The sequence below is a fragment of the Suricata suricatta genome, chromosome 6 (genome assembly GCF_006229205.1).
Source record: "Suricata suricatta isolate VVHF042 chromosome 6, meerkat_22Aug2017_6uvM2_HiC, whole genome shotgun sequence".
In the NCBI taxonomy this organism is placed as follows: Eukaryota; Metazoa; Chordata; class Mammalia; order Carnivora; family Herpestidae; genus Suricata; species Suricata suricatta.
The window spans coordinates 27,894,829-27,917,186 of NC_043705.1; the positions used below are offsets into that span (position 1 = coordinate 27,894,829).

The 22,358-nt window shown below is 45.4% G+C and overlaps 1 protein-coding gene across 2 annotated transcripts in view; it reads right to left on the minus strand.

Annotated features, from left to right (window-relative positions):
• SPOCK1 (SPARC (osteonectin), cwcv and kazal like domains proteoglycan 1) overlaps positions 1–22,358 on the minus strand; it is a 500,742-nt gene that overhangs the window by 259,824 nt on the left and 218,560 nt on the right. The window contains exons 3-4 of one of the 2 annotated variants that reach the window (XM_029941961.1): positions 17,853–17,861; positions 11,403–11,448 (exon numbers count right to left, since the gene is read on the minus strand). In XM_029941961.1, coding sequence (XP_029797821.1) covers positions 11,403–11,448; positions 17,853–17,861 — 55 coding nt within the window. The remainder of the gene's footprint in view (positions 1–11,402; positions 11,449–17,852; positions 17,862–22,358) is intronic. The other variant, XM_029941962.1, reaches the window with a different exon arrangement.

Here is a 22,358-nt window from a genome sequence, read left to right on the forward strand (position 1 = left end):
GCGCAGGGCCACCTGCTGAACACGACAGCCATCCCCCGCCCATGGCTCCTCCGGGCCAGGCTGTTGGGGCCCATGGCGCCACCCAAACCCTCCCTGGAGCAGGGAAATTCGGCGCCTAATTAAATCACTCCTGATTCACACAGGCTGCACTTTGACTCTTTGGGAAGGAATTTGTGTTTCTAAATCCCCGAAGCACCTGTGTCGTGTGAATTTCATGAGTGTGAGTGTGCTTGCGTGCGGGCAGGCGTGTGCTTCCCTCTTCCCGAGATTAAAGCAATCTATCTGCAGGTGGTGTGGGAGGCCACAGAGAAACAGCAGTAATAACCCAGCACTCTGCCCGGGGCGCAGGTCCGCATCGGGCGCCCCTGCTCATTACATGTGGCTTCGGGCCTCATACCGTCCAAGTTCAGCCTGGGCACAGATGACTCCCAGCTCTGCTGGGCACCGCCTCCAGGTCAGGGGGGGACCCCAAGGACTCATCGTCCTCCAGAGCAGTCACACGACAGGCCAAAGACAAGGTCTGACAACGAGGTCACTGGCTTCCCTCTCAAAGAGAAGCCACAGACAAGAAGTCCAAAGACCTCCATGCTCACAGGCTTTTCTGTTTGCTTGTTTTTATTAACAGTGATTGGCAACCAGTGAAGAACTGTGTTTTACACATGTATAAAAAAACTTCTCCATCTCCTGCTCCCCTGAGACATCAGAAATTCTGTCACCACTGCGCCCCAGCCCTCCTGACCGCCCTCAGCTAAAGGAGCATCACTACCCCCCTCTGGCTCGTCCGCAAGCCCGCCGTCCCCCTGTCCCTGCACAGGTTACCCCACTGCTCATGATCCCTGCTCTGGGGGGATTTCAAGGTGCCCACCAGAGCAATCTTGGGAGACAAATGGGCAAAGAATGAAACAGCCTGATATAAAGTAATGGCTTACATTTTCCTCATCTCTCTTAATAAACGATTTTAGAAGAATCAATCCCAGCAAAATTCACTTTTGTAGCAACCGAACGCTCAGCTCTCAGGACACATTTCTTCCCGTCAGATGCTCCCACCACCCCCCAGCTTATCTCCAGATATCCACTCATCATTGAGAGGCTCCCAGGTTGCTCCCTGGGATCCTTTTCCTGACCGTCACCCAGGAAGAGCTGACTGGCCCCTCACCTGAGCATCGAGGGTGCAAGGTTCTGTCAGATGCCTCAAATAAGTGAGGTGTTTTATTGCCCACACATGTCCCACTCTCGACCACACAGACTCTAAGTGCCCTGAGGAAAGCCGCCATCACACTCCTCTTGATCGTCACTGTGTGGGATCAACTCAGCACCGACCCGGTAATCAGTGAAGCACGTGACTCAACATTTCACTGAACAGTTAGCCCACGTGCTGGATCAGGTAAGCGAACATACCAAAGACCCTTCCGCCTCTGAGAATCCAGAAGAAAACATTGGTCCTGCATCTTTCGCCAAAGCTTTGTTGCCTTTATGATGCTCTTAAGACTGAGTCCGGTGCTACATCAGGAGGTGGGCAGACACCACCCCCATCAGAGGTGCAATCAGTGTCAACATCCGTTTGTAGAGATAAGGGGGAAGCAGGCTCGGGGAGGGTAAGCACCTGCCTGAGCACACACATGTACGAAGGGCAAGAAGTGTGAGCACCCCGTTGCCTCTCATCCTACACGGCCGTGAGGGCAGTACGGACATCAGACAGGCCTCCAGCAAGGAACTTCTCCGCGCTACAGCCAATAACCTCAACAGAAGAAAACTCTCCGTCTCAGGCATAGGGCCTGTGGGGACGCAGGCGAGTCCAGCAGCGTGCCTCCCGGAAGTCATCTCCCGGTTGTGAAAATGCTCTAATCCACTCGACGGTCTCCAATGAGAAAAATTTAAACAGCATTATTGATTGATTCTAAAATTCAGCTGACATGTTTTTCCCTATTGAGAATTTCCCCAAACCAAGGCTGTTTCATTAGGAATCAACAAACATAATATAATTAATTCAGGGGCTGTTGCTCTAGCAGGTGGAATAGCAGGAAGGATTGGTTTTGTTGTTTTATGTTTTTATAAAACTAACACTACATTTTATGAGTTTGAGGAAAGGTAATAAATACGTCTTTAAAATGGATTTGTCCATGCTAAAGGAAGCTGGTAAACACAGTAATAGAAAGCCATGGGGACCTAGATTTTCCTACCCTTCATGATTCTCTATCATTCCATCCAAAGGGTAGATCACAACCTAGGGCAGCTCGGTCCTGGAGGCACAGGGTGCTAGGAGCTCCCAGCAAAGCCAAGAGGAAGCCAGCAGGTAACACTGACAGAGCCGGCGGCACGCCATGAGGAAATGGGGGCTACCCAGCCGGAGGTGCCAGCACCGAGCTGGCAACAAACTGAGCTTTGTGAGCACATGCCATGTACCAGCCTCTGGCCCCTGCAACATGCCACCACTTGGTTTCCACCAATGCCCCTGCGCCAAGGTATTCAGTAAGCGGATGGAAGAGACAAGACTTGCACTTGAGCCTTGTAAACCTGCCCGTCCCTCCACACCTTGCAGTACCTAAGACTCTCTGAGAAAACAAAGTACCTCCCACTTTGGCCTTTTTTGCTTTTTATTCTGAGCCTCTGGCCCCAGCCCTGATGGTTTAAAGGCCCATTTAATTCCACTGGCTTTATTGAAGCTATATTCATACCTCATTGGTTAAACTGTAACCTTTGAAATAAGAGCATCAGGCTTCAAATTTTTCATTTTTCCTTCCTTTATGAAGAAAACATATACAGACTCTATGCTGCCTGAAAGCATGATAGCTTAACTATTGTGGATAGAAAGTACCTCAGGAACCTCCTTTTTATTTTTTATTTTAAATTTATTTATATAAATTCAAGTTAGTTAAACAGTGTACTACTCGTTTCAGGAGTAAAACTCGCTGATTCTAACACCCAGTGCTCATCCTAACAAGTGCCCTCCTTAATGCCCATCACCCATTTAGCCCATCCCCCCACTCAACACCCTCTCAGGGCCCCCCAGTTTGTTCTCTGTATTCAAGAGTCTCTTATGATTTGCCTCTTTTTTTAAATTTTATTTTTCCTTCTCTTCCCCTACGTTCACCTGTTTTGGTTCTTAAATTCCACATAGGAGTGAAATCATGATATTTGTCTTTCTCTGCCTGATGTATTTCACTTAGCATAATACACTCTAGTTCTATCCACATTGTTGCAAATGGCAGGATTTCATTCTTTTTGATCACAGAGTAGTATTCCATTAGATAGATAGATAGATACCACATCTTCTTTATTCATTCATCAGTCGATGGACATTTAGGCTCTTTCCATACTTGGGCTATGTCGATAGCGCTGCTACAAACATTGGGGTGCATGTGCTCCTTTGAATCAGCATTTCTGTATCCTTTGAATCAGCATTTCTGTATCCCTAGATAAATACCTAGTAGTGCAATTGCTGGGTAAAAAAGTAATCCTATTTTTAATTTTTTGAGGAACCCCCATACTGTTTTCCAGAGTGGCAGCACCAGTTTGCATTCCCAGCAGCAGTGTAAAAGGGGAATCTCCTTTTCATTTCAGAAATGGGCTAAGTGAAGTCAGGAAAGGCTACATGATTTGCCTGAATTTAAGTCAACTCATCTCAGCCTCTTCCTGGGATACCATGCTCTACAGGCCAAGTGGCTTCACGGCAAAATTAGTCAGTGTGTATTAGAAATGCTGAGAAAAGTAGCCCCAATAGCAAAACAAATAGAGTCAACATAAATGTCTGCCAAAGGGGGAAGAGTGAATAAATAGATTATTGCATATAATAATATAATAAAGGCATTAACTAGATCTGTAACTATCAAACCAAAAACTTTCAGAAACAATTTTCAACAGGTTAAAGAAAGAAACGTCCCTACAGTGCAACATGTAATGGATCATCTTATTTGTAGACCTATCCCTATGACCTAAAAGTGTAAGAACATGGACAGAAAAGTACATTAATGATATGGTACTTTAGGGAAAGGGACGAAGAAGGGACCTTCATGGGATTTCACTCTTATACTTAATGTTTTACTTCTTTAAAATACACAAATGGGTACATTAAAAATAAGTAAGTAAAAATAAATATTATAAGCAAATGGGCAAAGGCAGGGAGGGATGAAAGCTATTACTTATAATTTGATCTAACTTCCAGGCAGATTGGCTGAGTCAAAAGCTGGAGCAGGCCAATGTGGATTAATATTTTTTTGTTGCTTCCCTGGCAGAAATGACTTGGAGCATTTAAAACTCAATACTTCAAAAATTTTAAAAACACTAACTATTTCACTGTCAAAATCAAGCAGAAGAGGGGACAGCAAAAGGACAGAGCTAATGGGAAGGTCTGGGGTGGGGGATGGGCTAACGCAAGGTAAGAGAAACCCCCAGTGGAAGGGGAAAAAGCAGAGGGCTGACATCCTGTGAAAAGGCAAAGGTAAGAAGGGAAACTAAGCGGAGGAGACTGGAGGGGGCCAGGAGAACATTATTAAGCTGATGCCCACAAACGAGGCCAGTTGTCTCTGAAAATCAGCAGAGCTCAAGTGATCAGATAAGGTGAATAGATCCTTAAACACTGAGAAATGTCCAAGGACGTATGAATACAAATCAGCGGCTCTTTTTGGGGTGAGGTTAAATTCTACATCAAAAGGAACGCTGTGGGGACTTCAAATTTCTTTTAAGCCTAGCATGTAAAATTCCAGATTAATCTGGAGGGGGAAGAAAGATCCCCTTCTGAAGAACCATTCTATAAATAAGCAATCTTGCCTCCCTGGAGCACCCTTTAAAACTTGGACAAAACGTGGATGCTGCAATCATCCCCAGGGTTCCGCTTGCAGAAACACAGTTGGAACATGGGAAGGACGCGCTCCTTTTGAGTCTTAGAATTTCTGCTTCAAAACAGTTCAAGGCTTTGGTCGGAATTTGAGCATGTCGGGATCTTGGTATAATAGCTCGGAAGTCAGAGGGCAAAAGTTTTCTTCTTTTCTTCAATTCAAGTGAACAGCATGAGTGAAAAGGGCCTCTGACTTTCTGAGCTTTATTTTTATCTGGAGATCAATTTCTACAAGTTCATATTCTGCTCTGAAGATCACCAGCATCATCTGAGATTTAGTCACAGCCAGGCTGCTGGGCAAGAATGATTAGTATTCACTCCAGAAGAAAAACATTATCCTTAAAACCCACAGCTATTCACTCCCTCTAAAACATTCATTTATATCACATTAAAGGAACTCGCTTATTTCAGAAAGTTCCATATCAATCTCCCTTCAGCCGTTTGTCCTAAAAAGGCTTGACTCATCAAGGAGAACTTCATACCCAAATAAATCAGCGGTTTCTGTCCTGTGTCAGCCATGGCTACCCAAGAGAACCTAAATCAATGAATGCTCCTTCACTTCAGGACCTCTTTAAATAATAGGAAGTCTATTCTAAAGTAAGGCATTGCTTATATACACAAATTACTTTCCCAACCCCCCAGTGCAACAACAACAACAACAAAAAACCCTTTATTCAGCAAAAAATTGTGATTAAAGCTTCAAAATTCTTTTTATTTTTTCTTTTTTAAATGTTTTATTTATTTTTGATACAGAGACAGAGCATGAGCGGCAGAGAAAGAGGGAGACACGGAATCGGAAGCAGGCTTCAGACTCTGAGTTGTCAGCACAGAGCCCAACGTGGGGCTGGAACCCACAAACATGAGATCATGACCTGAGCCTAAGTCGGAGGCTTAACGGACTGAGCCACCCAGGCACCCCTCAAAATTCTTTTTCAAAAAAGCCTGGTCAAGAAGCTTTGAAACAACTTTTTAGAATTCACTTTGCTTCTTGTTCATCTTCTCTATATTCCATGACATTAAAGCAACATCTTTTATTCTTTTAACACAGCACAGTGGTTCAATAAATTATCTCTTTACTCCAGGCCCTTCGGATAACCTCACTGAGCCACCCACGCTAAGGAGAAGGAGAATCTGTGAGACAGCACCTTTATTATCACACTGAACATGACTGTTATTAGCAAAAGTTACAGGGCTGGGATCCTGATCCACACACCACATACAGAGACTCAGAGAGGCCAAGTTACAGCAGAACATGTCCCCATGACGTTGTCTGGGAACCTGGGGTTAGCTGTCTGACTCCTGATTTGGGCTCAGGTCATGATCGCAGAGTTGGTGGGTTTAAGCTCTGAGATGACAGTGTGAAGAATCTGCTTGGGGGAGGGGGGTCTCTCTCTACCTCTCTCTCTGCCTCTCAACCACTAGCACTCTCTCTCTCAAAATAAAGAAATCAACTTTAAATTAATTAATTAAACAAAACTGACTATTTCACTTACATTAACACTTGCCAACTTATGGATTTCCCAGTTTCCCAGACCAACGCTCTTCACCCAGTCCACCCGCACCAACACCTGCTCTTGCTCCCAGCCCCCACTTCCAGGACTTACACACTCTCTACGCTTACTTAAGACCTTAGGCGGATGGTTTATGACTGATAACTGGGGGCGTCCCATGGAGAGGTCTTTCTTACTGTGGTCCCTGTTATCCAGCACAGCAGGTATAAGCATAGAGTATTTGATAACTGTTTACAGGTAGATCGGAGGAAAGAAGGAACGAACACATTAGGAGCCTGAACCTCTTCAGCTCCAATAACGAGGATGTGGGGTGTACCACCGCGATGACCCACCCACCTAGCGTAGGGCAGGCTGGCTCTCCTTTAGCCCTGAGAGCTTCAGAGCATAACCCTGAAGGCCCCCAGAAGGGAACAGGAAGACAGAGGTGAAACCTGAGTGGAAAAGGAGGGAAGCAACACAGAGAGACAGGTAAATGGGAAGAAGAGGGAATGAAAAAGATCAATTACTTGCTAAGGCAGCTCAGATCAAGCACTTACTATATGCCAGACATTAACTCATTTAATCCTGCCAATGCTGTCATTGGTGCCCATGCCAGATTGGAAGGCTTAGAGGCAGAGACGTTCAGCAACTTGCCCAGAATTGCTTGGCGAGGAACTGGCAAAGTCAAATTCCAAATCTGGAGAATCTGACTGCAAACCTCAAGTCCCCACACCTCACTTCCCAAAGTGTATCCCACAGAATGCAGCACTTTCTCTGGGCACCAGATAGGTGAGGAGTGAGAAAAGGAAAACAAAAGCATGCGGTTAAAGGCAAATTGAGGGGAAGCCCAGATGATTCTTGATTTCAGCTCAGGTCATGATCTCACAATTGGGGAGATAAAGTCCATTCTTCGGGCTCTGATACAGAACCTGCTTGGGACTGACTTTCTTTCTTTCTTTCTCTCTCTCTCTCTCTCTCTCTCTCTCTCACTCACTAAATATTTTTTTAAAAGGCAAATTGAGAAAAATAATAAATAAAATGGGCCTCTTTACTAAAAGACTTCTCTGAGCTTTTAAATTGCTAATGAATGTTGTCAATCTCTAGGAGGAGAACACTTTGTGCGTGTGTATCCCAAACTTACTCAGACAGGGACTGTTTTCTTGGAGAAGCACTCTGCTGGAGCAGACACCACTTTCAGAAGCAAACACCTCATACCTGCTCAACACCCACTGTGTGGCCCCCGGTTTGTCAGACACCAGGTGAGGGACTGTGTTCGAAGGGCAGAGTGACCACCCAAAACTCTGCGATCACTCCAGCACCCTACAGCCTCAGCTGACCTCCTGCAGAGGTCCACGCTGGGGCCTCCACTCTCACTGCCCATCCAAGACAAGAACCGTCTGCATTTGCCCACAGCCCTCTCCACCCGGGCAGCTGTTCAACTCTTCCTGCAGGGTGTCCGCCTTTGTGGACTTCACAATGTCTCACCTGGTCCCTTCAGTTCTGAACTCCTGTATGTCCCTTCTGTGAGGACTCCTGGCCTCAAGTCATTACAATTAAAAAAAAAAAAAAAAAAAAAGACATACTACTTTACCCAAATCTCGCCAAGAATGCTTCTTAGAAAAGCCTGAAGTTGATGGCTATTCGACTCCACTGACAGAAACATGAATGATTTGCTTTAAGATAACAGGTTAAAGATGTTTTCGAACTCACGGAAGGAGACCACCAAGTGAGGCACTCTTCTTCTGCCTTAGAGTCAGCTACATGAGAAGTGCTCACTCTATGAAGCCCTGTGGTTCAAAGTTCAGTAATATCCTGAGGCGGAGGGCATAATCATGGCTAAGTAACTACTTTCTGAATACGAGTGTCCGAATCATTCACACCAACACCTAAGAGAAGCGGGAACTACGTGGGGCTTTTCAGAGATCAAGCTCCAGAGTGGATGCGAAGTCTGACCACCTACAACGGCGGAAGCCCAGAGCTCCCAGGCAAAGGCGCAACGGACGAGTCAGCCAAGAGTCCTGCAGCAGGGACATCATTTAGCAGTGTGCCTCGGGTTCCTAATCACAACTTGAGCCACCAAGCTAAGTCCTCTACAATACTGCCCTCATCATGTCACTCCTCTGCTCAAAACTTTCTATGGCTCCCAAATGCCAAGAAAACAAAGTTCAAACTTCATACACTGGTACGAAGTGTCCTTCAATAGCTGCGTCAAACCCACCTTTCTGGCTACACTCTACCAGACTCTCATGACCCACCTTTCTTCCCTTCTTCTCCCCTACACTGGAAGCCCACCTCGCCCCTACCTCCATCAGAAAGCCCTGTCCACCGCCACGTCGATGTGTAGGTGTCACGTGAAGCCCTGCCATGTTTTTCAACAAGTTCCATTTCTACAAACTCAAAGTTTTCCCCAACCCCAAAACCACTTGAACCATGTTTGATTCCTTTTCAGCTTAGGAGGGGAAATGACTTCTCTCTGCAGCTGACAACTTTCACTGCAGTTCAGCAATTCTCCTATTATCTGGAAGATGAAATGCTCTACATCTTCCATGCCTATGGTTTATATTTCACCAAGTGGTGTCAGCACTGATATAGTAACCGCCCGTCTTTATTGAGCAGCACACAATGTAATTGGTGACATCTGCCGGGGCTGATATTTTAAGTGAGGGCTCTTCTCAGCTCTGCCTGCTCTCCCCACGGCTCTGGACATAAACAGCCGACAGCAGCAGCACCTGAGCCACAAAGTGGGGCTTCTCGGCTAAGGTCCTCAATTATACACCACCAAGTCATGAGGTTTTATCTAAGTAGGATTTACCCAAGCAGATCCAGTTTTCATGCCTGCAGAGCTAGAAAAAGAGGGAGCAGGGGCGGGAATCTGCTCGATTTGCTTGCCATCATTCCCAGGAGAGAAAAATCCCTCTTTGGGCTTTTTGGTTAAGCAGATTTAAATACCATGCTCTTTTTGACGCTTCAACTTTCTGTGTTAATGCCCAAATCAAGGGAAACTCATGTATATCCCCAAGTGGCAAATGATACCCACCTTCCAAGTATTATCCTTAATGTCTGTTACTAAAAATGAAAAAGTCTTCCCCTGGTAAAGTTTTAGTATTTGTTCCTGAGACGTGAAGAAGAATAAATCTGGCAGTTATTTAGAGAACATTTGATCCTTACAGGACAAGAACCTATTTCTGGTTCTGGGCTGGAAACAAGTAGTTCGTTGCCACTGTCAGCTGAGATGCCTCCCTAAACAGAATCTTGATAGGGATGTTTGTAGAAATGCTCCCTTGTCAGGCACGGACAGAGAATGTGCTAGGCTGTACCTGCATGTTCTTCTGAAGTGAAGGTATATCCTTTCAAAAGGAATGTTGAGAAACTCTGACCATTTTGAATGGAGAATTTCTAAATTACAAATACCTTCGCATGCTTTAATATGCTTACTGTGATGGCTCTGTCACTGCTAAAGTGCAAAGGAGTAAGGCTCTTGGCACCTGCTAAGATATGGAGAAGCCCAGGCTGATCTTCAAAGGAAAGCCTTCCCTGCCACCTGCTCCCAAGACACACGCAACACACAGTAAGTTCCCCACCTACAGATTCATCCCTGGCTTGCACATACGTGCTGTACAGCCCTTAACACATCCCACTGGAACTGCTGACCTCCCCCACGCTCTACTCTGCGCTCCCCCAGGCTGCCACTACAGCTTGGTCTTTTCATGTTTATTAATTTTGAGGGAGAGACTGAGACAGAGACAGAGAGACAGAGCATGAGTAGAGGAGGAGCAGAAAGAGAGAGAGAATCCCAAGCACTGACCATGCAGAACCCCATGTGGGGCTCGATCTCAGGAACCATATCATCATGACCTGAGCTCACATCAAGAGCTGCGCACTTAACTGACGGAGCCATCCAGGCACCGCTACAGTGTTGTGCTTTATTCCTGGACCTGACTTGGTCCCCGTGAACACAGTGGGAGTTCAATGTTTGAAAATGAATAAATACATGTACAAATGAATAAAAAGTCACCCTACTTGAAGGCATGAGCTCAAACACAAATGTAGAACTTTTAATACCAACTTTGTTTATATTAAATAAAAAACCAGACTCCAAGGTGAGAGTAACCCATTCAAGTGAGCAAGGAGGGAGGAGAAGGGGTTACCTCCTCCAAGTCACATGTCAATGCCTTGCTTTATTATTATTATTATTATTATTATTATTATTATTATTATTATTTTGGTCAGGTTGGCCATCATGACCACATCTAATACTCAGGCCACAGAAGTGAAACTCATCCTCAGAAATGTGAATCTTTGATATGTGGTAGGTAAACTCCGCCCCCCCCCCCAGCCCAGGTTTCAGTATCAATTGCAAATACATCCTTCAGGTACAACCTAGCATCATTTTCAGCAGCAGCGTCTGTGCTAACAGCAGCCACACATGGACAACTGAAACAGGGACATGATTCACGGGCAGGTCCTCAGTGTGTCTTAAATAACACACAGGAGGACAGTGGTGATGATTTACAAGGGCCATCAGGAGACTGGCTTCATGCTTGCTGGTGTCCGTGCAAAGAGGTCTCTGAGGACCATGCTTGCGGTCACTGAGCAGACTCAGAATCAAGCTTCTATTTAGAAACCATGAAGAAGTTATTTAACAAATAAAGTATCAGTGCCCTTGAAAGCCTCCTGGGATTAACCTGTTTCTAGAAACAAAGTTTCAATGTTTATGGTTCTTGTCAATTGCACAGCCATTCCAGACAGTCTGTTCCAGGAATGAAATCACTAGATTCAACCCAACAACTCACCAGGTCATTGTGATAAGCATTGTGCTCTTTTGTTGTTGTATAAAAAATTAAAAAATCCCATGATTGTAGAGGTCAATTCAATATATTTTTAACAATCTAAGACAATTTCAGACAAATAACCAAACCAATAAAATAATTTCTATCACTGTCATCATTTTAGGCGACCAATCAGTAAAATAAGACAGTTCACTGGCCTTTTCATGTATACTAGTTCAGTGTGCAAGGAAGGAAAAATGAGGCCACATTTCCCACGGAATATACGATAAGAAACATTGCATCCTTTACCTTGGTCAAAAGGCTTGTTGGGATTCCAGTTTCTGAAATAATCATCCTATATAAGGGAAAAAAAAATAGAAAACAAAGGTCAGATTTCAGAAAGCTTCTCACATAACTAACAAAAACCCACCTTTCTCCCCATCTCCCGAAACACAAAGGAAAGCATGAATGGCTTAGAAATCTTTCCCCAAACTGATATTCATGTGAAATCAAAAATATCAATTTACTTTTCAAATTCTTGTCTTTCAAACTGTATGGATTAAACACTGAGAAGAGTAAAAAAAACATTTCAGCCTAATGTGGAAACAACGCTGCTCTTCTTGGTTTGACAGATAAACCGAAACACCTTCCAAGCGCAAGGTGGATTTGCTATCAATTATGCCCCAGGTGAGGCCCTGCTGCCCTCGCTTCTGATTAGGCCTGCGTGTTTGTAACAGCTGATAATTTCAACTGTCAACATTCCCTTCATGTGGAGACATGTAACTTGCGGTGCGCAGCTCCAGTTTTCCAACACTGGCAAAAGTTAAAAGCAGAGGGCGGTTCAAATGTGAGCATTAACCAAACGCATACATTGAGCAGAGTACAGTGTGTTCTAGATGTGTGACAACAAAGTAACAAAGGCCAGCCAATCAGCTCAATGCTGCTTATATCAATTTCCAGCCAGAGGATAGACACTTCATTCCTTTGAAATTCCCAGGGGTCAGTGGAGGCCACTCACGTATTCATAGTTACATGAACCTCTTTTCCACTTTTAAGAACTGCTCCTCCTTCACTGCTGCCTGCTCTCTTTATTCTCTGAGACCCCACCCCACGCAGCCCTCACCCACCCACACCATCCCCCAGCACACCCACTCTGTCCCCGCCACCGGTGTGCAAGGGGACGAGGCTTCACCCATGTTTATCACCCCCACACCGTTTCAGGGTTTGCACACCTTGTCAGTTTATTTCCTTCCCAATCTACCCGACATTATTTGCTGTCTGTGTTTTTGGCAGGTACTCTGCGTGCTGCAGACAGTTTGAGAAAGCTGCCTACAAAGAGGCCTCAATTTCTCTTCCAGAGAAGCTAATTTACATCAAAGTGCACAATTAGTTTAAATTATTGTCCACGCTGTCTCCTGCTGCAGTTTATCTCCAACAAGATCTCCTGTGAATTTTATCGGCCTCTGTGTCGTTCAATTACCTGGCTTTATTAGATCCTTGTTGAGTTCACCTAAGCCCTTAAATAGATTTTAGGAAACTGGATTTAGAGTAAAATCACAACATATTGCTTCTTGGGCAGTGATTCCATTTTCCAGAGCATGAATAAACATGAACAGGTTCCTATGGATCCTAGGGATTCAGCATTAAATTATTTTTAACTCTAAGGAATTGGCCCACTTTTCTCTGGCTTTAATGTTAGGGTATAACTGACCTTCTCACCCATCTGGTTAGGAAGTCCCTGAGGGCCACACCATGAACTATCACTGAGAAAATTTAAAACAAGCCCTCTGCCATGCCACATATCTCCTCTCTTATGATTTTAAATACAATCCTCATCTTGCGAACTATGTGGTTTGAAACTCAGTGGGCAGTGTTAAATGAGTCCAAGTTAAGGACTGGATGGTAGGTGGGAAATGTAGCACCCAGTTTCTCAGCTGGATGGCCAATGTCCTCTCAGCTCTAGACACAAGCACGTCGCCGACGCATTCTGCTTGGCACGAGGACAGGAGAAGAATGAATCCAGGAAGAATCTGTCCTGGAGCAAAAGTAACATCCATCCTTCCATCCGTGGTCCATCAATGCCCTCTTCACATACAGAGGCCAGCTTCCGATCCCTATCCTTGGGAAAGGTGCTCCATTTGAGCACGCTGTTCTAAGGCATGGAAGTCCTTGGAAGCTTAAGGATGTGTGTCCAACAAGGAAGGACTGAAACTGAAGACAAGTTCCTTTACTTTAATTTCACTTGCCACATTCCCTTTGATGTCAAAGAAAGGTTTGAGTAAGTCTCAAGAACTGAATATTCCCTAATGATTTCAAGCTCCTTTGTAACCGGGATGGCACGGGAACGAAGCATGCTTCCAGACCTTGTCACTTCTCCAGGTTAACTACAATGGCCATTTTTACAAATTTCTTGGGGGGAAAATCACTGTTTTAAATACAAAGCCTTGCAGTCCTAGAAGCAGGTATGTGCATTCACATAGTTTAAACTGATTGCAAAGGCCAAAAATACTGCCTAATTGCTGCCGAGACTGTGAAAGTGCACCCTGAGCGAACACTAATTATGCAAAGGCAGTTCTTCAGGCCCTGCAAGGCCAAGCACGGAAGGAAAAGGATTCCCTGCAACCCACTGCTTTTGCTCTGCTTTAGGAAAGTGGATTGCTTCGGCAAAAAACCAACGAGCCTGGAGCAGACAACCCCCTGAATGTAACTGTCTGGCTAGAGCTAAGAGAAACCCCTATCAGAGGCCAAGATCATGAACACGTGGGAAGCACGGTAGAACCAGAGCCCAGCTGGGGTCGGGGGAGGGGGTGGTCAGCGCGCAACGGGGTGGAGGCATGGCGGCAGCAATGTGGAGGATGGGCCGCCCGGGCGCACAGAGCACCCCGCCACACTGAATGCGCCAGCTCTTACTGGCCTGCACACGCAGCAAGTCCATGCAGGCAGGTGCCGTATCAGTCAATCCACTCCACGTCTACGAGGATTTCCAGGGAGGCAACATCTAAACTCAAGTGGAAAAAAGCCACAGATAAAAGACTGCCTCTCCTAGAGCTGCACCTCCTGAGAACGTGCTCATCCCGGAATCCCACTTATCAGAAGGACAACCGTCGGTGGCACTGAACCCACACTCTATCAGCACGAGGGCTGTCATTTCTCCGGGGCTCAAGACTGGAGGTAGGGGTGGGGGTGGGGAGAAACCACCCCAGCTTGGCTTTTCTTTTCTATCCAAATTAATAAACCTTTATCCTATTTATGCTCTCCTAAAACAGACCCATGACTTCCGGTGCCGTGGGACGTTCTGCCAGTTTTCTCAGAGTTGCACTTCCCACGGTGGGAAGCACCGCGTCTGTCCCCACACCACCCCAGGGCTGCAGTGGACTGAAGAGTGTTCCTGCTGCATGGACCCCAGACTTCCTTCCAGATATCTGTGTGCACAGTTCAGGACTTTAAGAGCCACTGCCTCTCATGCTCCCTCAGGCACCTGCTGAAATTCAGACCGTGGGGGAAAGGCACACACTTGCCAGGAGGTGTGAGTGTGTCTGAGTTGGCCTCTCAACTGAGAATTTTATCATCTAGTGAGGAGACTTTTCAAAATGACGTGCAAGGACCCCAGCAACGGTTAATTTTTAAAGCATAAACCTAGAAAGAAAGATGCATATCTAAATATAGTCATTTATTAAATTCAGTAACTCCTATTACTGGATTATGCAGGCTAAGGAATGAAGGATGGCAGTGTTACTACCACATGTATATTTTATGGGCTCTAGTGCACAGTATAATGTCAGGCCTCTGCTAGACAGGGCTGAGAAGAGCCTTCCTCTAAATTCTCACCATATGAGGAAAGGCTGGTTCCATGTTACTTTACCACTCCATAAATGAAAGTTATCCAACTTTTTAGGGACTGTTAACATCTAGGAGAACCTATCAGTTTAAACAGAGTCTCAAACTTGAGCACATTGACTTATGTCCAAAATCATGAGATACCTCAAGGAAGGATAAAGTTATAGGAAGCAAGCATGAAAAATCAGCATAAAAATCACACTAACAAAGTGACACATCGTGGGGCACCTGGGTGGCTCAGTCAGTTATGCATCCAACTCTTGATATCAGCTCAGTGCATGATCTCACAGTTTGGGAGTTTGAGCCCCACATTGGCCTCTGCACTGACAGTCCTAAGCCTGCTTGGGATTCTCTCTCCCTCTCTCCCTTTTTTCCTCTCTCTCTGTCCTTCCTCCACTTTCATTCTCTTTCAAAAAAAATAAATAAATAAAAGGGTGCCTAGGTGGCTCAGTTGGTTATGCATCTGACTTCAGTTCAGGCGATGATCTCACAGTTTGTGGGTTCGAGTCCTGTGTCGGACTCTATGCGGATAGCTCAGAGCCTGGAGCCTGCTTCAGATTCTGTGTCTCCCCCTCTCTCTCTGCCCCTCTCCCACTTATGCTCTGTCTCTCTCCATCTCTCAAAATGAATAAATGTTTTAAAATTTTAATAAATAAAAAGAAAATAACACATCATTACCTGTGTAGGATGAGAGAGAAGGCAGAGGTGCTCATGTTAAAGAAGAATCAAAGATGGGAAAGATTACAGCCCTACTTACTTTAAACTCTGAAGCTGATCAGTGCAGGAAAAAAACTGTATTTCTCTATATGTCTCACTAAATATCCTAACATACAAAAGGATCCTATAAAATTACTGGCACCCAGGAACTGGTCAAAGGAATTTAACTCTGGGTTTTTGACTACTTTAGAGATACGTTTTTATAAACGTTCATGGGAAAGGAAATCTATTTAAAACATATACAAAAAATATTGTTTATTAGGATACAATTATTATACAATTATTCTGCTCTGTAACTCACCTTCCAATAAAATCTTTAAACCTCCCTAACAAGAAATGATGCAAAAAAAACATTCCTGCTATAATTTGAATGACTCAAGTCTCTTCATCATGAAGGATCATAATGAACTGGAAAATCTATAGTTCCATCCCATTTTGAATGGGAACCTACATTTTTCTTTCACTGTCCCCAAGACCCAAAATGGCTGATGCAATTTAGCTCAAATATTCCCCAGAGATTTGTCTTTCCAGGGGGGCTCATTTCAGCTCCACAGAATGTCATAACAGACTCTGAGGCAGCGATGGGGTGACAGGACAAAATGGAAACTACTTAGGAAGCTCAATTTGCCTTAGTTTCACTTAGGAATGTGGTGATGTCATTTATTATCTACCGTGAAACTCCAGGTAGTACTTAGCTCACATGGAACACATCACTTCTCCTTCATACATATTTTAGCTAAGTTGTTTGAACCCTGCAGTTTCATCTGAAGGTGACCTGAGATAATACAAATCATCAGCCTAGCAAATAGATGGGAGCCTCATTTATCTCAACCAGGAGTGAGCACCAGGGACTCAAACAGAAGGCAGGCAGGCAGGTGAAGAGAAGGCAGACAGCCTCTGTGGGGTCATCTGTGCACCTGCTGTGGGTAAATGCAAAGGGTCAGGAAGACTAAAGTAGGGTTTGCAGACCCTAGATGGGGTAGATCCCCATTCACTGAACCCCAAACCTTGACAAAGAGAATAGGGGACTGTAAGCAAAGTGCTCACCAAAAGATTCAGTGCACACTAGTTCATTAATTTTTCACACTACTTGACTGGGAAGAACAGGAGGAAGGGCCAATCAGCAGGTGGAAAGAATATCTCTAAAACATAACAGAAGTCACTGAAAAGGTGAGATTCCCAGATGACATTATATAGTGCACCGGCTGTATAATTCGACGTTTGATTGCAATTTTAATTGGCATGCAATGGGAATTTCTACTACTCCAGCTACTGGGAGGTACAAAACATTCATTTACTGGGAAAGGAGCTGGCTTACCATACAAGTGCCTCATCTCTGAACCCTTTTCAGTTCTATCTCTGGGCAAGTGAGATAGAACTCCACCGGGCCTGTCCTGGCAAAGAACCTCCCCCCGCCCCTGGAGGAATCCTTCTGCATGAAGGGGCTCAACCAACTGGCCCAGCTTGTGCAGTGACCCGAGACCCCACCGGGCCCTCCACACACCCCGCTCATGAGAACCATGCATGCCAGCAAGTGGGAGCTGTGTGCACGAATATATTTCCATGTGAACATATCACGGCCACATTCCTGAGCCTAGCCTACCTCTGAGCAAGGAAGGAAGGTCAGACTCACCTGCCTATTCCCCCAGGCATCACTCAAAAGCACACAATGAATCCTACCTAAATTGTGTAAAACAGAAGTAAGCTTTTCCAGCTTTACCGTCTTTGTGTTCCTGTGAAATTCCCCTAACTGTTACCGGTCTGCGTGTAAACACAGGTTGGGGTGTATGTTTATACAGACACTCTAAATCACTTTCTTCCTGAATAGAGCGATTCTTTGATAAATTGGTCTGACATTTGGTATAAAGTCCTGTAGGCCCTAGACAAAATGATTTAGAAAATAACAATGTCAGTTGCTCTGCTCTTTCAATAAATAACACACCAGTAAAACACAGATAATAACTGACAATCATACTTGTACTATAACTAATGAGAAAAGATAAAGCAGCAAATGGACTGTTTATATGCATTTGATAAATTGCATCCCCTGGATATACCAATGAAAAATAAATGTGTGCGGTGCTGGTTCAGTGAACTCAAACAAATATTTACCACTGAGATTTAGGATTAAGAATGAAATTTACATTTTATTTGGCAACTATTTGGATGCTATGTCTACATACAGTTGAAAAGTCAAAAACCTACCTCAACTTCCTGAGTACGAAAGCATTATAAATGAGAAAAAAAATAAAAGAATCAAACAAGAGGAAGGAATGTAAACATTTTCGATAATTGCATCAAATTTTCATATTATCATAACATTACAAAGGTCATAAGCAGATATTTTATGTTAAGTCACCAACCATCATACCCTTGAAAAAGTGCCATTGTTCATTAAGTTCGTGGGGAAAAACATTAGAGTATTGGGTAGAATAACACAAGTGGAGAGAAATCGGAGTGCTCTAGTGATCCATGTCATTATTGTAAACCAGGCAGCAAAATTATGATTAAATCCCAACACTCAGTCATGATTACGATCTATGAGAATTTCAAGTGAATAATTTCCTATGACAGTGGTCTAAAGGGTGAAATTCATTAAAAATCCCAAGATGACATCAGAAACCACAAGTAAGAGACCTTCTACATTTCTGCAAAGAAATCCTTCTGCCTTGCAGCTCCAAAATAGCTTGAAGGGTCTAATCTGAGAAAGACATGAATTTAGGTCTTACAAACACACAACATGAGTAAGACTTTCATGGCACCTCTAGCCAATTAAAGCATTTTAACCACCAGAGAAGAGTTCCGGCTTCCTCGGGACTTTCTATGTCTCCCCATCTGTCCATCCAAGCTGAGGTTGTGGGAAGTGACCCCCTGTGCTGTTCTTTTCTCAGAGAGAAAAACCAAGTGTGAGATTCCTTCTCCAAGTATGTTCTGCATTAGTTTTTGTTCTGGGAATATGAACAGGTCTATGAGGCTCCATGTGTATTCCACCAAGCCAAGGGATACCCCCAGACTCAAAGCAATCCCCATCCATGACTTTATTAGCAATATTGTAAAAATATTTGTGCGAACCAAGAGGTGCCTTCTGAATACCCAGGAGGAGAGAAACAGCCGGAACTGTGGAGGCAAAGGCAGAGAAGACAGGATGAAACAAGACTGGCTCTGGCACAGATGTGGGTTTAAATTCTTCCTCTGGCGCTCACTCCGCGGCCCCTGCACAATCACTCTGCTTCCCAAGAGCCACACTTCCATTATCCTTCTCTTATCTCGTTATAAAACAAGTCCACCTAGAAGGTGGCTTTTTATAGGACTGTACTATATTTAAAAACATCCACATACAAGTGGACTCACACAGTCAAACCCATGTTGTTCAAGAGTTAACTGTAATAGGTTTAAATTTTCAGTAATGTGACTTCTTGTGCATCTGAATCTTACCAATTAGGCCCAAGTGAAGGGAGACCCATTGTATCTGGTAACAATAATTATCAAGTATTTTAAATGCATGTAATTTTATTAGCATCACGTAGGAAGAGTCGCTTAGGAAAATAAAAAAAATCAGTGAAATTTGAAAACTTGAGTTCCAGGCATGTCTCTGTTTCAAGGTCAGGCTTATAGTCTCTAAGATTCAGTGACCCTGTCTTTAAAAAAACAAAAAACAAAAAAAACCACACACCAATAAAAAGGTAACACACCACAGAGTGGTTTGTGCATCCAGTAAGTTTTGAACCAGTGTTAAGTATTAATTTAACTGAATTAAAGTTTGTATTATAAGTAACTATATCCTGATAAGGGAACTGGGCAAGCTCTCGACAGGTGACATTTGTGTCATCATCATGGATGGAGAAAACAGATGGTATTTGGTACAGCAAAAGGAGGCCCTGCCATCTTGTGGCGTGTGAGCCTTCACCTCACAGAAAATTCTAGTTATACACAGAAAATACCACGAGGCTCAGCCAAGTCCAAGTAACACAAATTCCACGTTAAAGAGTTCTGTGAAGGCCACTCCTGCCCCACCCCTAGGCTGGCCAACCCCCATCAACAGCCAGATGCTACCTTCTAGAGTATAAGGCGCCACTATGAACGATCCCCTCCCCCTTCCCCCACCACACCCACCCTGCATGGGAGGTGCTGAACGCAGGGCCGGGGAAAGCAGATGTTGCCATCTTTGACTACTGGGCTCCCTGGAGGGCTTTCCCAACACGGATGCCTCAGCCAGGAGCTGCTGTCTCACTGGTCTGGGCCTCCACAGGAGGATCGTTTGTTGCTGTTGTTGTTGTCATCGTTGTTTTTAAGTTCCCCAGATGATTTTAATGTTCACTGGCTAAAGGAAGCCACACATCGACTCAATCACAGTAAACGAGGGACAACTCAGGAACGGTCAGGTCCACCCAGGGTAGCAAACCGGACGCAGCCCATCAAAGGCTGCTCTGTCAACATCCAGACCTTCCAGAGGTGACTCTTCCAATCCCAGGCTAACCCCTCAAGGCGTTCCCAGCTCTATTTACAGCACCTCTATCTTCCGGCCGCCCAGGAGAGAACCTCGTTCTCAGATGGACTCCTCGCTCTTCCTTCCCCTTTGCTGTTCAGGCAGTGACTTCAACGAGGTGGGGCAGTAACAGGAATGTGGGACTGGCGGGGTGACGCTGACGGGTCTTGGGTCGATCAGGCTGCATCGGAAGCCTGCAGGTAGAGCTCTGCCCCACACCCCGACCCCACATCTACTCGTGCCTCAGCCACCCCCAAAGAACGAGCAGCCTTCATAACTTGGCTCACCACAGCTGTGCTCAAAGTCAGGCCTTGTAGCAAACTGAAGTTCACCTTGAAAAGTTCACATCAAACCCGTAAAAAGCAAAGATTAGTATTAATATTAATCATACAGTAATAATGTCAGCTCCTATTTGTGAATGGGCACAATGTGCCAGGCACTGTGCTAATAAGCCCTGTGTTTTATTTCACCTGGCCTTTTCAATAACCCGCTAAAAGAGGGACAATGAGGACCCCTGTGAGGTAGCTGGAGAAATAGGAGCTCGGAGTGGGGAAATTACTATATAAGATCACACAGCTAGTAAGGGGCAGAAGAGAATTTGAACTCACTTTTGCCTAAGTCTAAAGATCATGCTCTAACCACTAGGCGATGTCACCTCAGTGCCACCATATAAAGGAAGGCACGCTAGGTATTTAGGGGACAGAGATCCCAGAGAAACCATGGGGCTGGCAACCCTGGAAAGATGCCAGCAGGAGAAACCCAGGGACAGGAGATGAGCACACGGACCAAAGGCCTCCCAAGAGGCCCTCTCTCCTGCTGCCATGAACCATGTGTGTTTGATGCCTCGGCTTCCCCATCTGTGAAATGGCAGGTATAAACACCTGCCTTACAAGGTCTTTGTGAGACTGGATCCCAAGTCCATCTGTCATGCACGTGGATCCAAGAGGAGGACACCCTGACTCCCTGATCCACCCCTACTCAAGATGGTGGCCAGGTTTCAGAACCATGGCCGTGAGCCCCGACAGAGCACCCTCAGAAGCTCTCGGCCGCTGTGTGCTCTGGACTGAGTGCTCACACCTGTCTGCCACCAGCACTCCCTGGGGCCCAGTTCAAAGTGAAGTATCCAGTGCAACATCAAGGCACAGCATGGAGGAGGTGGCGGCTTTGGCACCAGCCATCTCTCTAGGAAGCCTCGGCTACAGACTTCGCATGAAATTTTCATTAGCGGCGCAGCTAGGCCTGCGACAGTTCCTCCCAGCCCTGCCATTCAGCCTCGCCTCTTCAAGGGAACATCTGGGAAGCGTAGCAATAAAGACTCCCTTCACTGTGTCCCCGAGTGTCCTGGCAGCCACCCTGCCCACCCTCCTCTGCATCCTGAGGCTCTGGCCCTAGGACCACTGACAAAGCAGACACTCCCCGGCAAGAGAGCCCCAGAAACAAGTCTGTTCGACGTCTTTTGTCCACACCAATGGAGTCAGTGTCAGGATCTGAGAGTACTCATCTGATATTTACAACTTGTGAAGTTGACACTTCCCCACGGTAAGAGGTAATTAGAACCGGAAAGCCTGCTGAAAAATGGATCCACACTCCTGAGCCACAATTTACCTCTATAATCACCACCAAGGCCTCCATGGAGAAGGGCAGGTGCCCCCATTCTAAGCTTCCAGCCATTGCTAAAACCGAGGCTCACCAGAACAACCCTCTAAAACTGAAGATCCCCACAGGCCCACACTCCCAACAGATGCCGGGTCCAATGGACACCTGCTCATGGAGACAAGCTGCCTCTCCTCTCACTCAGCAAGCGCTTACGCAGCTCTGAGATGGATATAACAGAGTCTCTCACCCCAAGCACTGCCCAAAACGATGCTTGGTACACTTGGGAAACAGAAAACCACAAAGCACTGCAGCCAGGCTCCACACTGGGGAACCTGGTCACTGGACCTCTTGGTTCAAGACAAGATGTACCTATGTCAGGGAGAAGACAGAAAGCCCAGAGACACTGCGAGAGCTGTCCTCATAGTAAGAGCCATGTGTGTTGAGTCCCCTAACAGGGGTCCAGCCCTTATTTTGTGGGATCTGCATGAAAGTCTATCCCATGAACATATGGCCATCCCATTCCTCTGCAGGGAAATCCCTACCATCTGGCCATGCTCATTTGGGGCCGGGAGCACCCGCAGAGACAGAGTCAAGTCGAAGCTGTCAAAAAGGCTGGGGCAGAGGCCCGA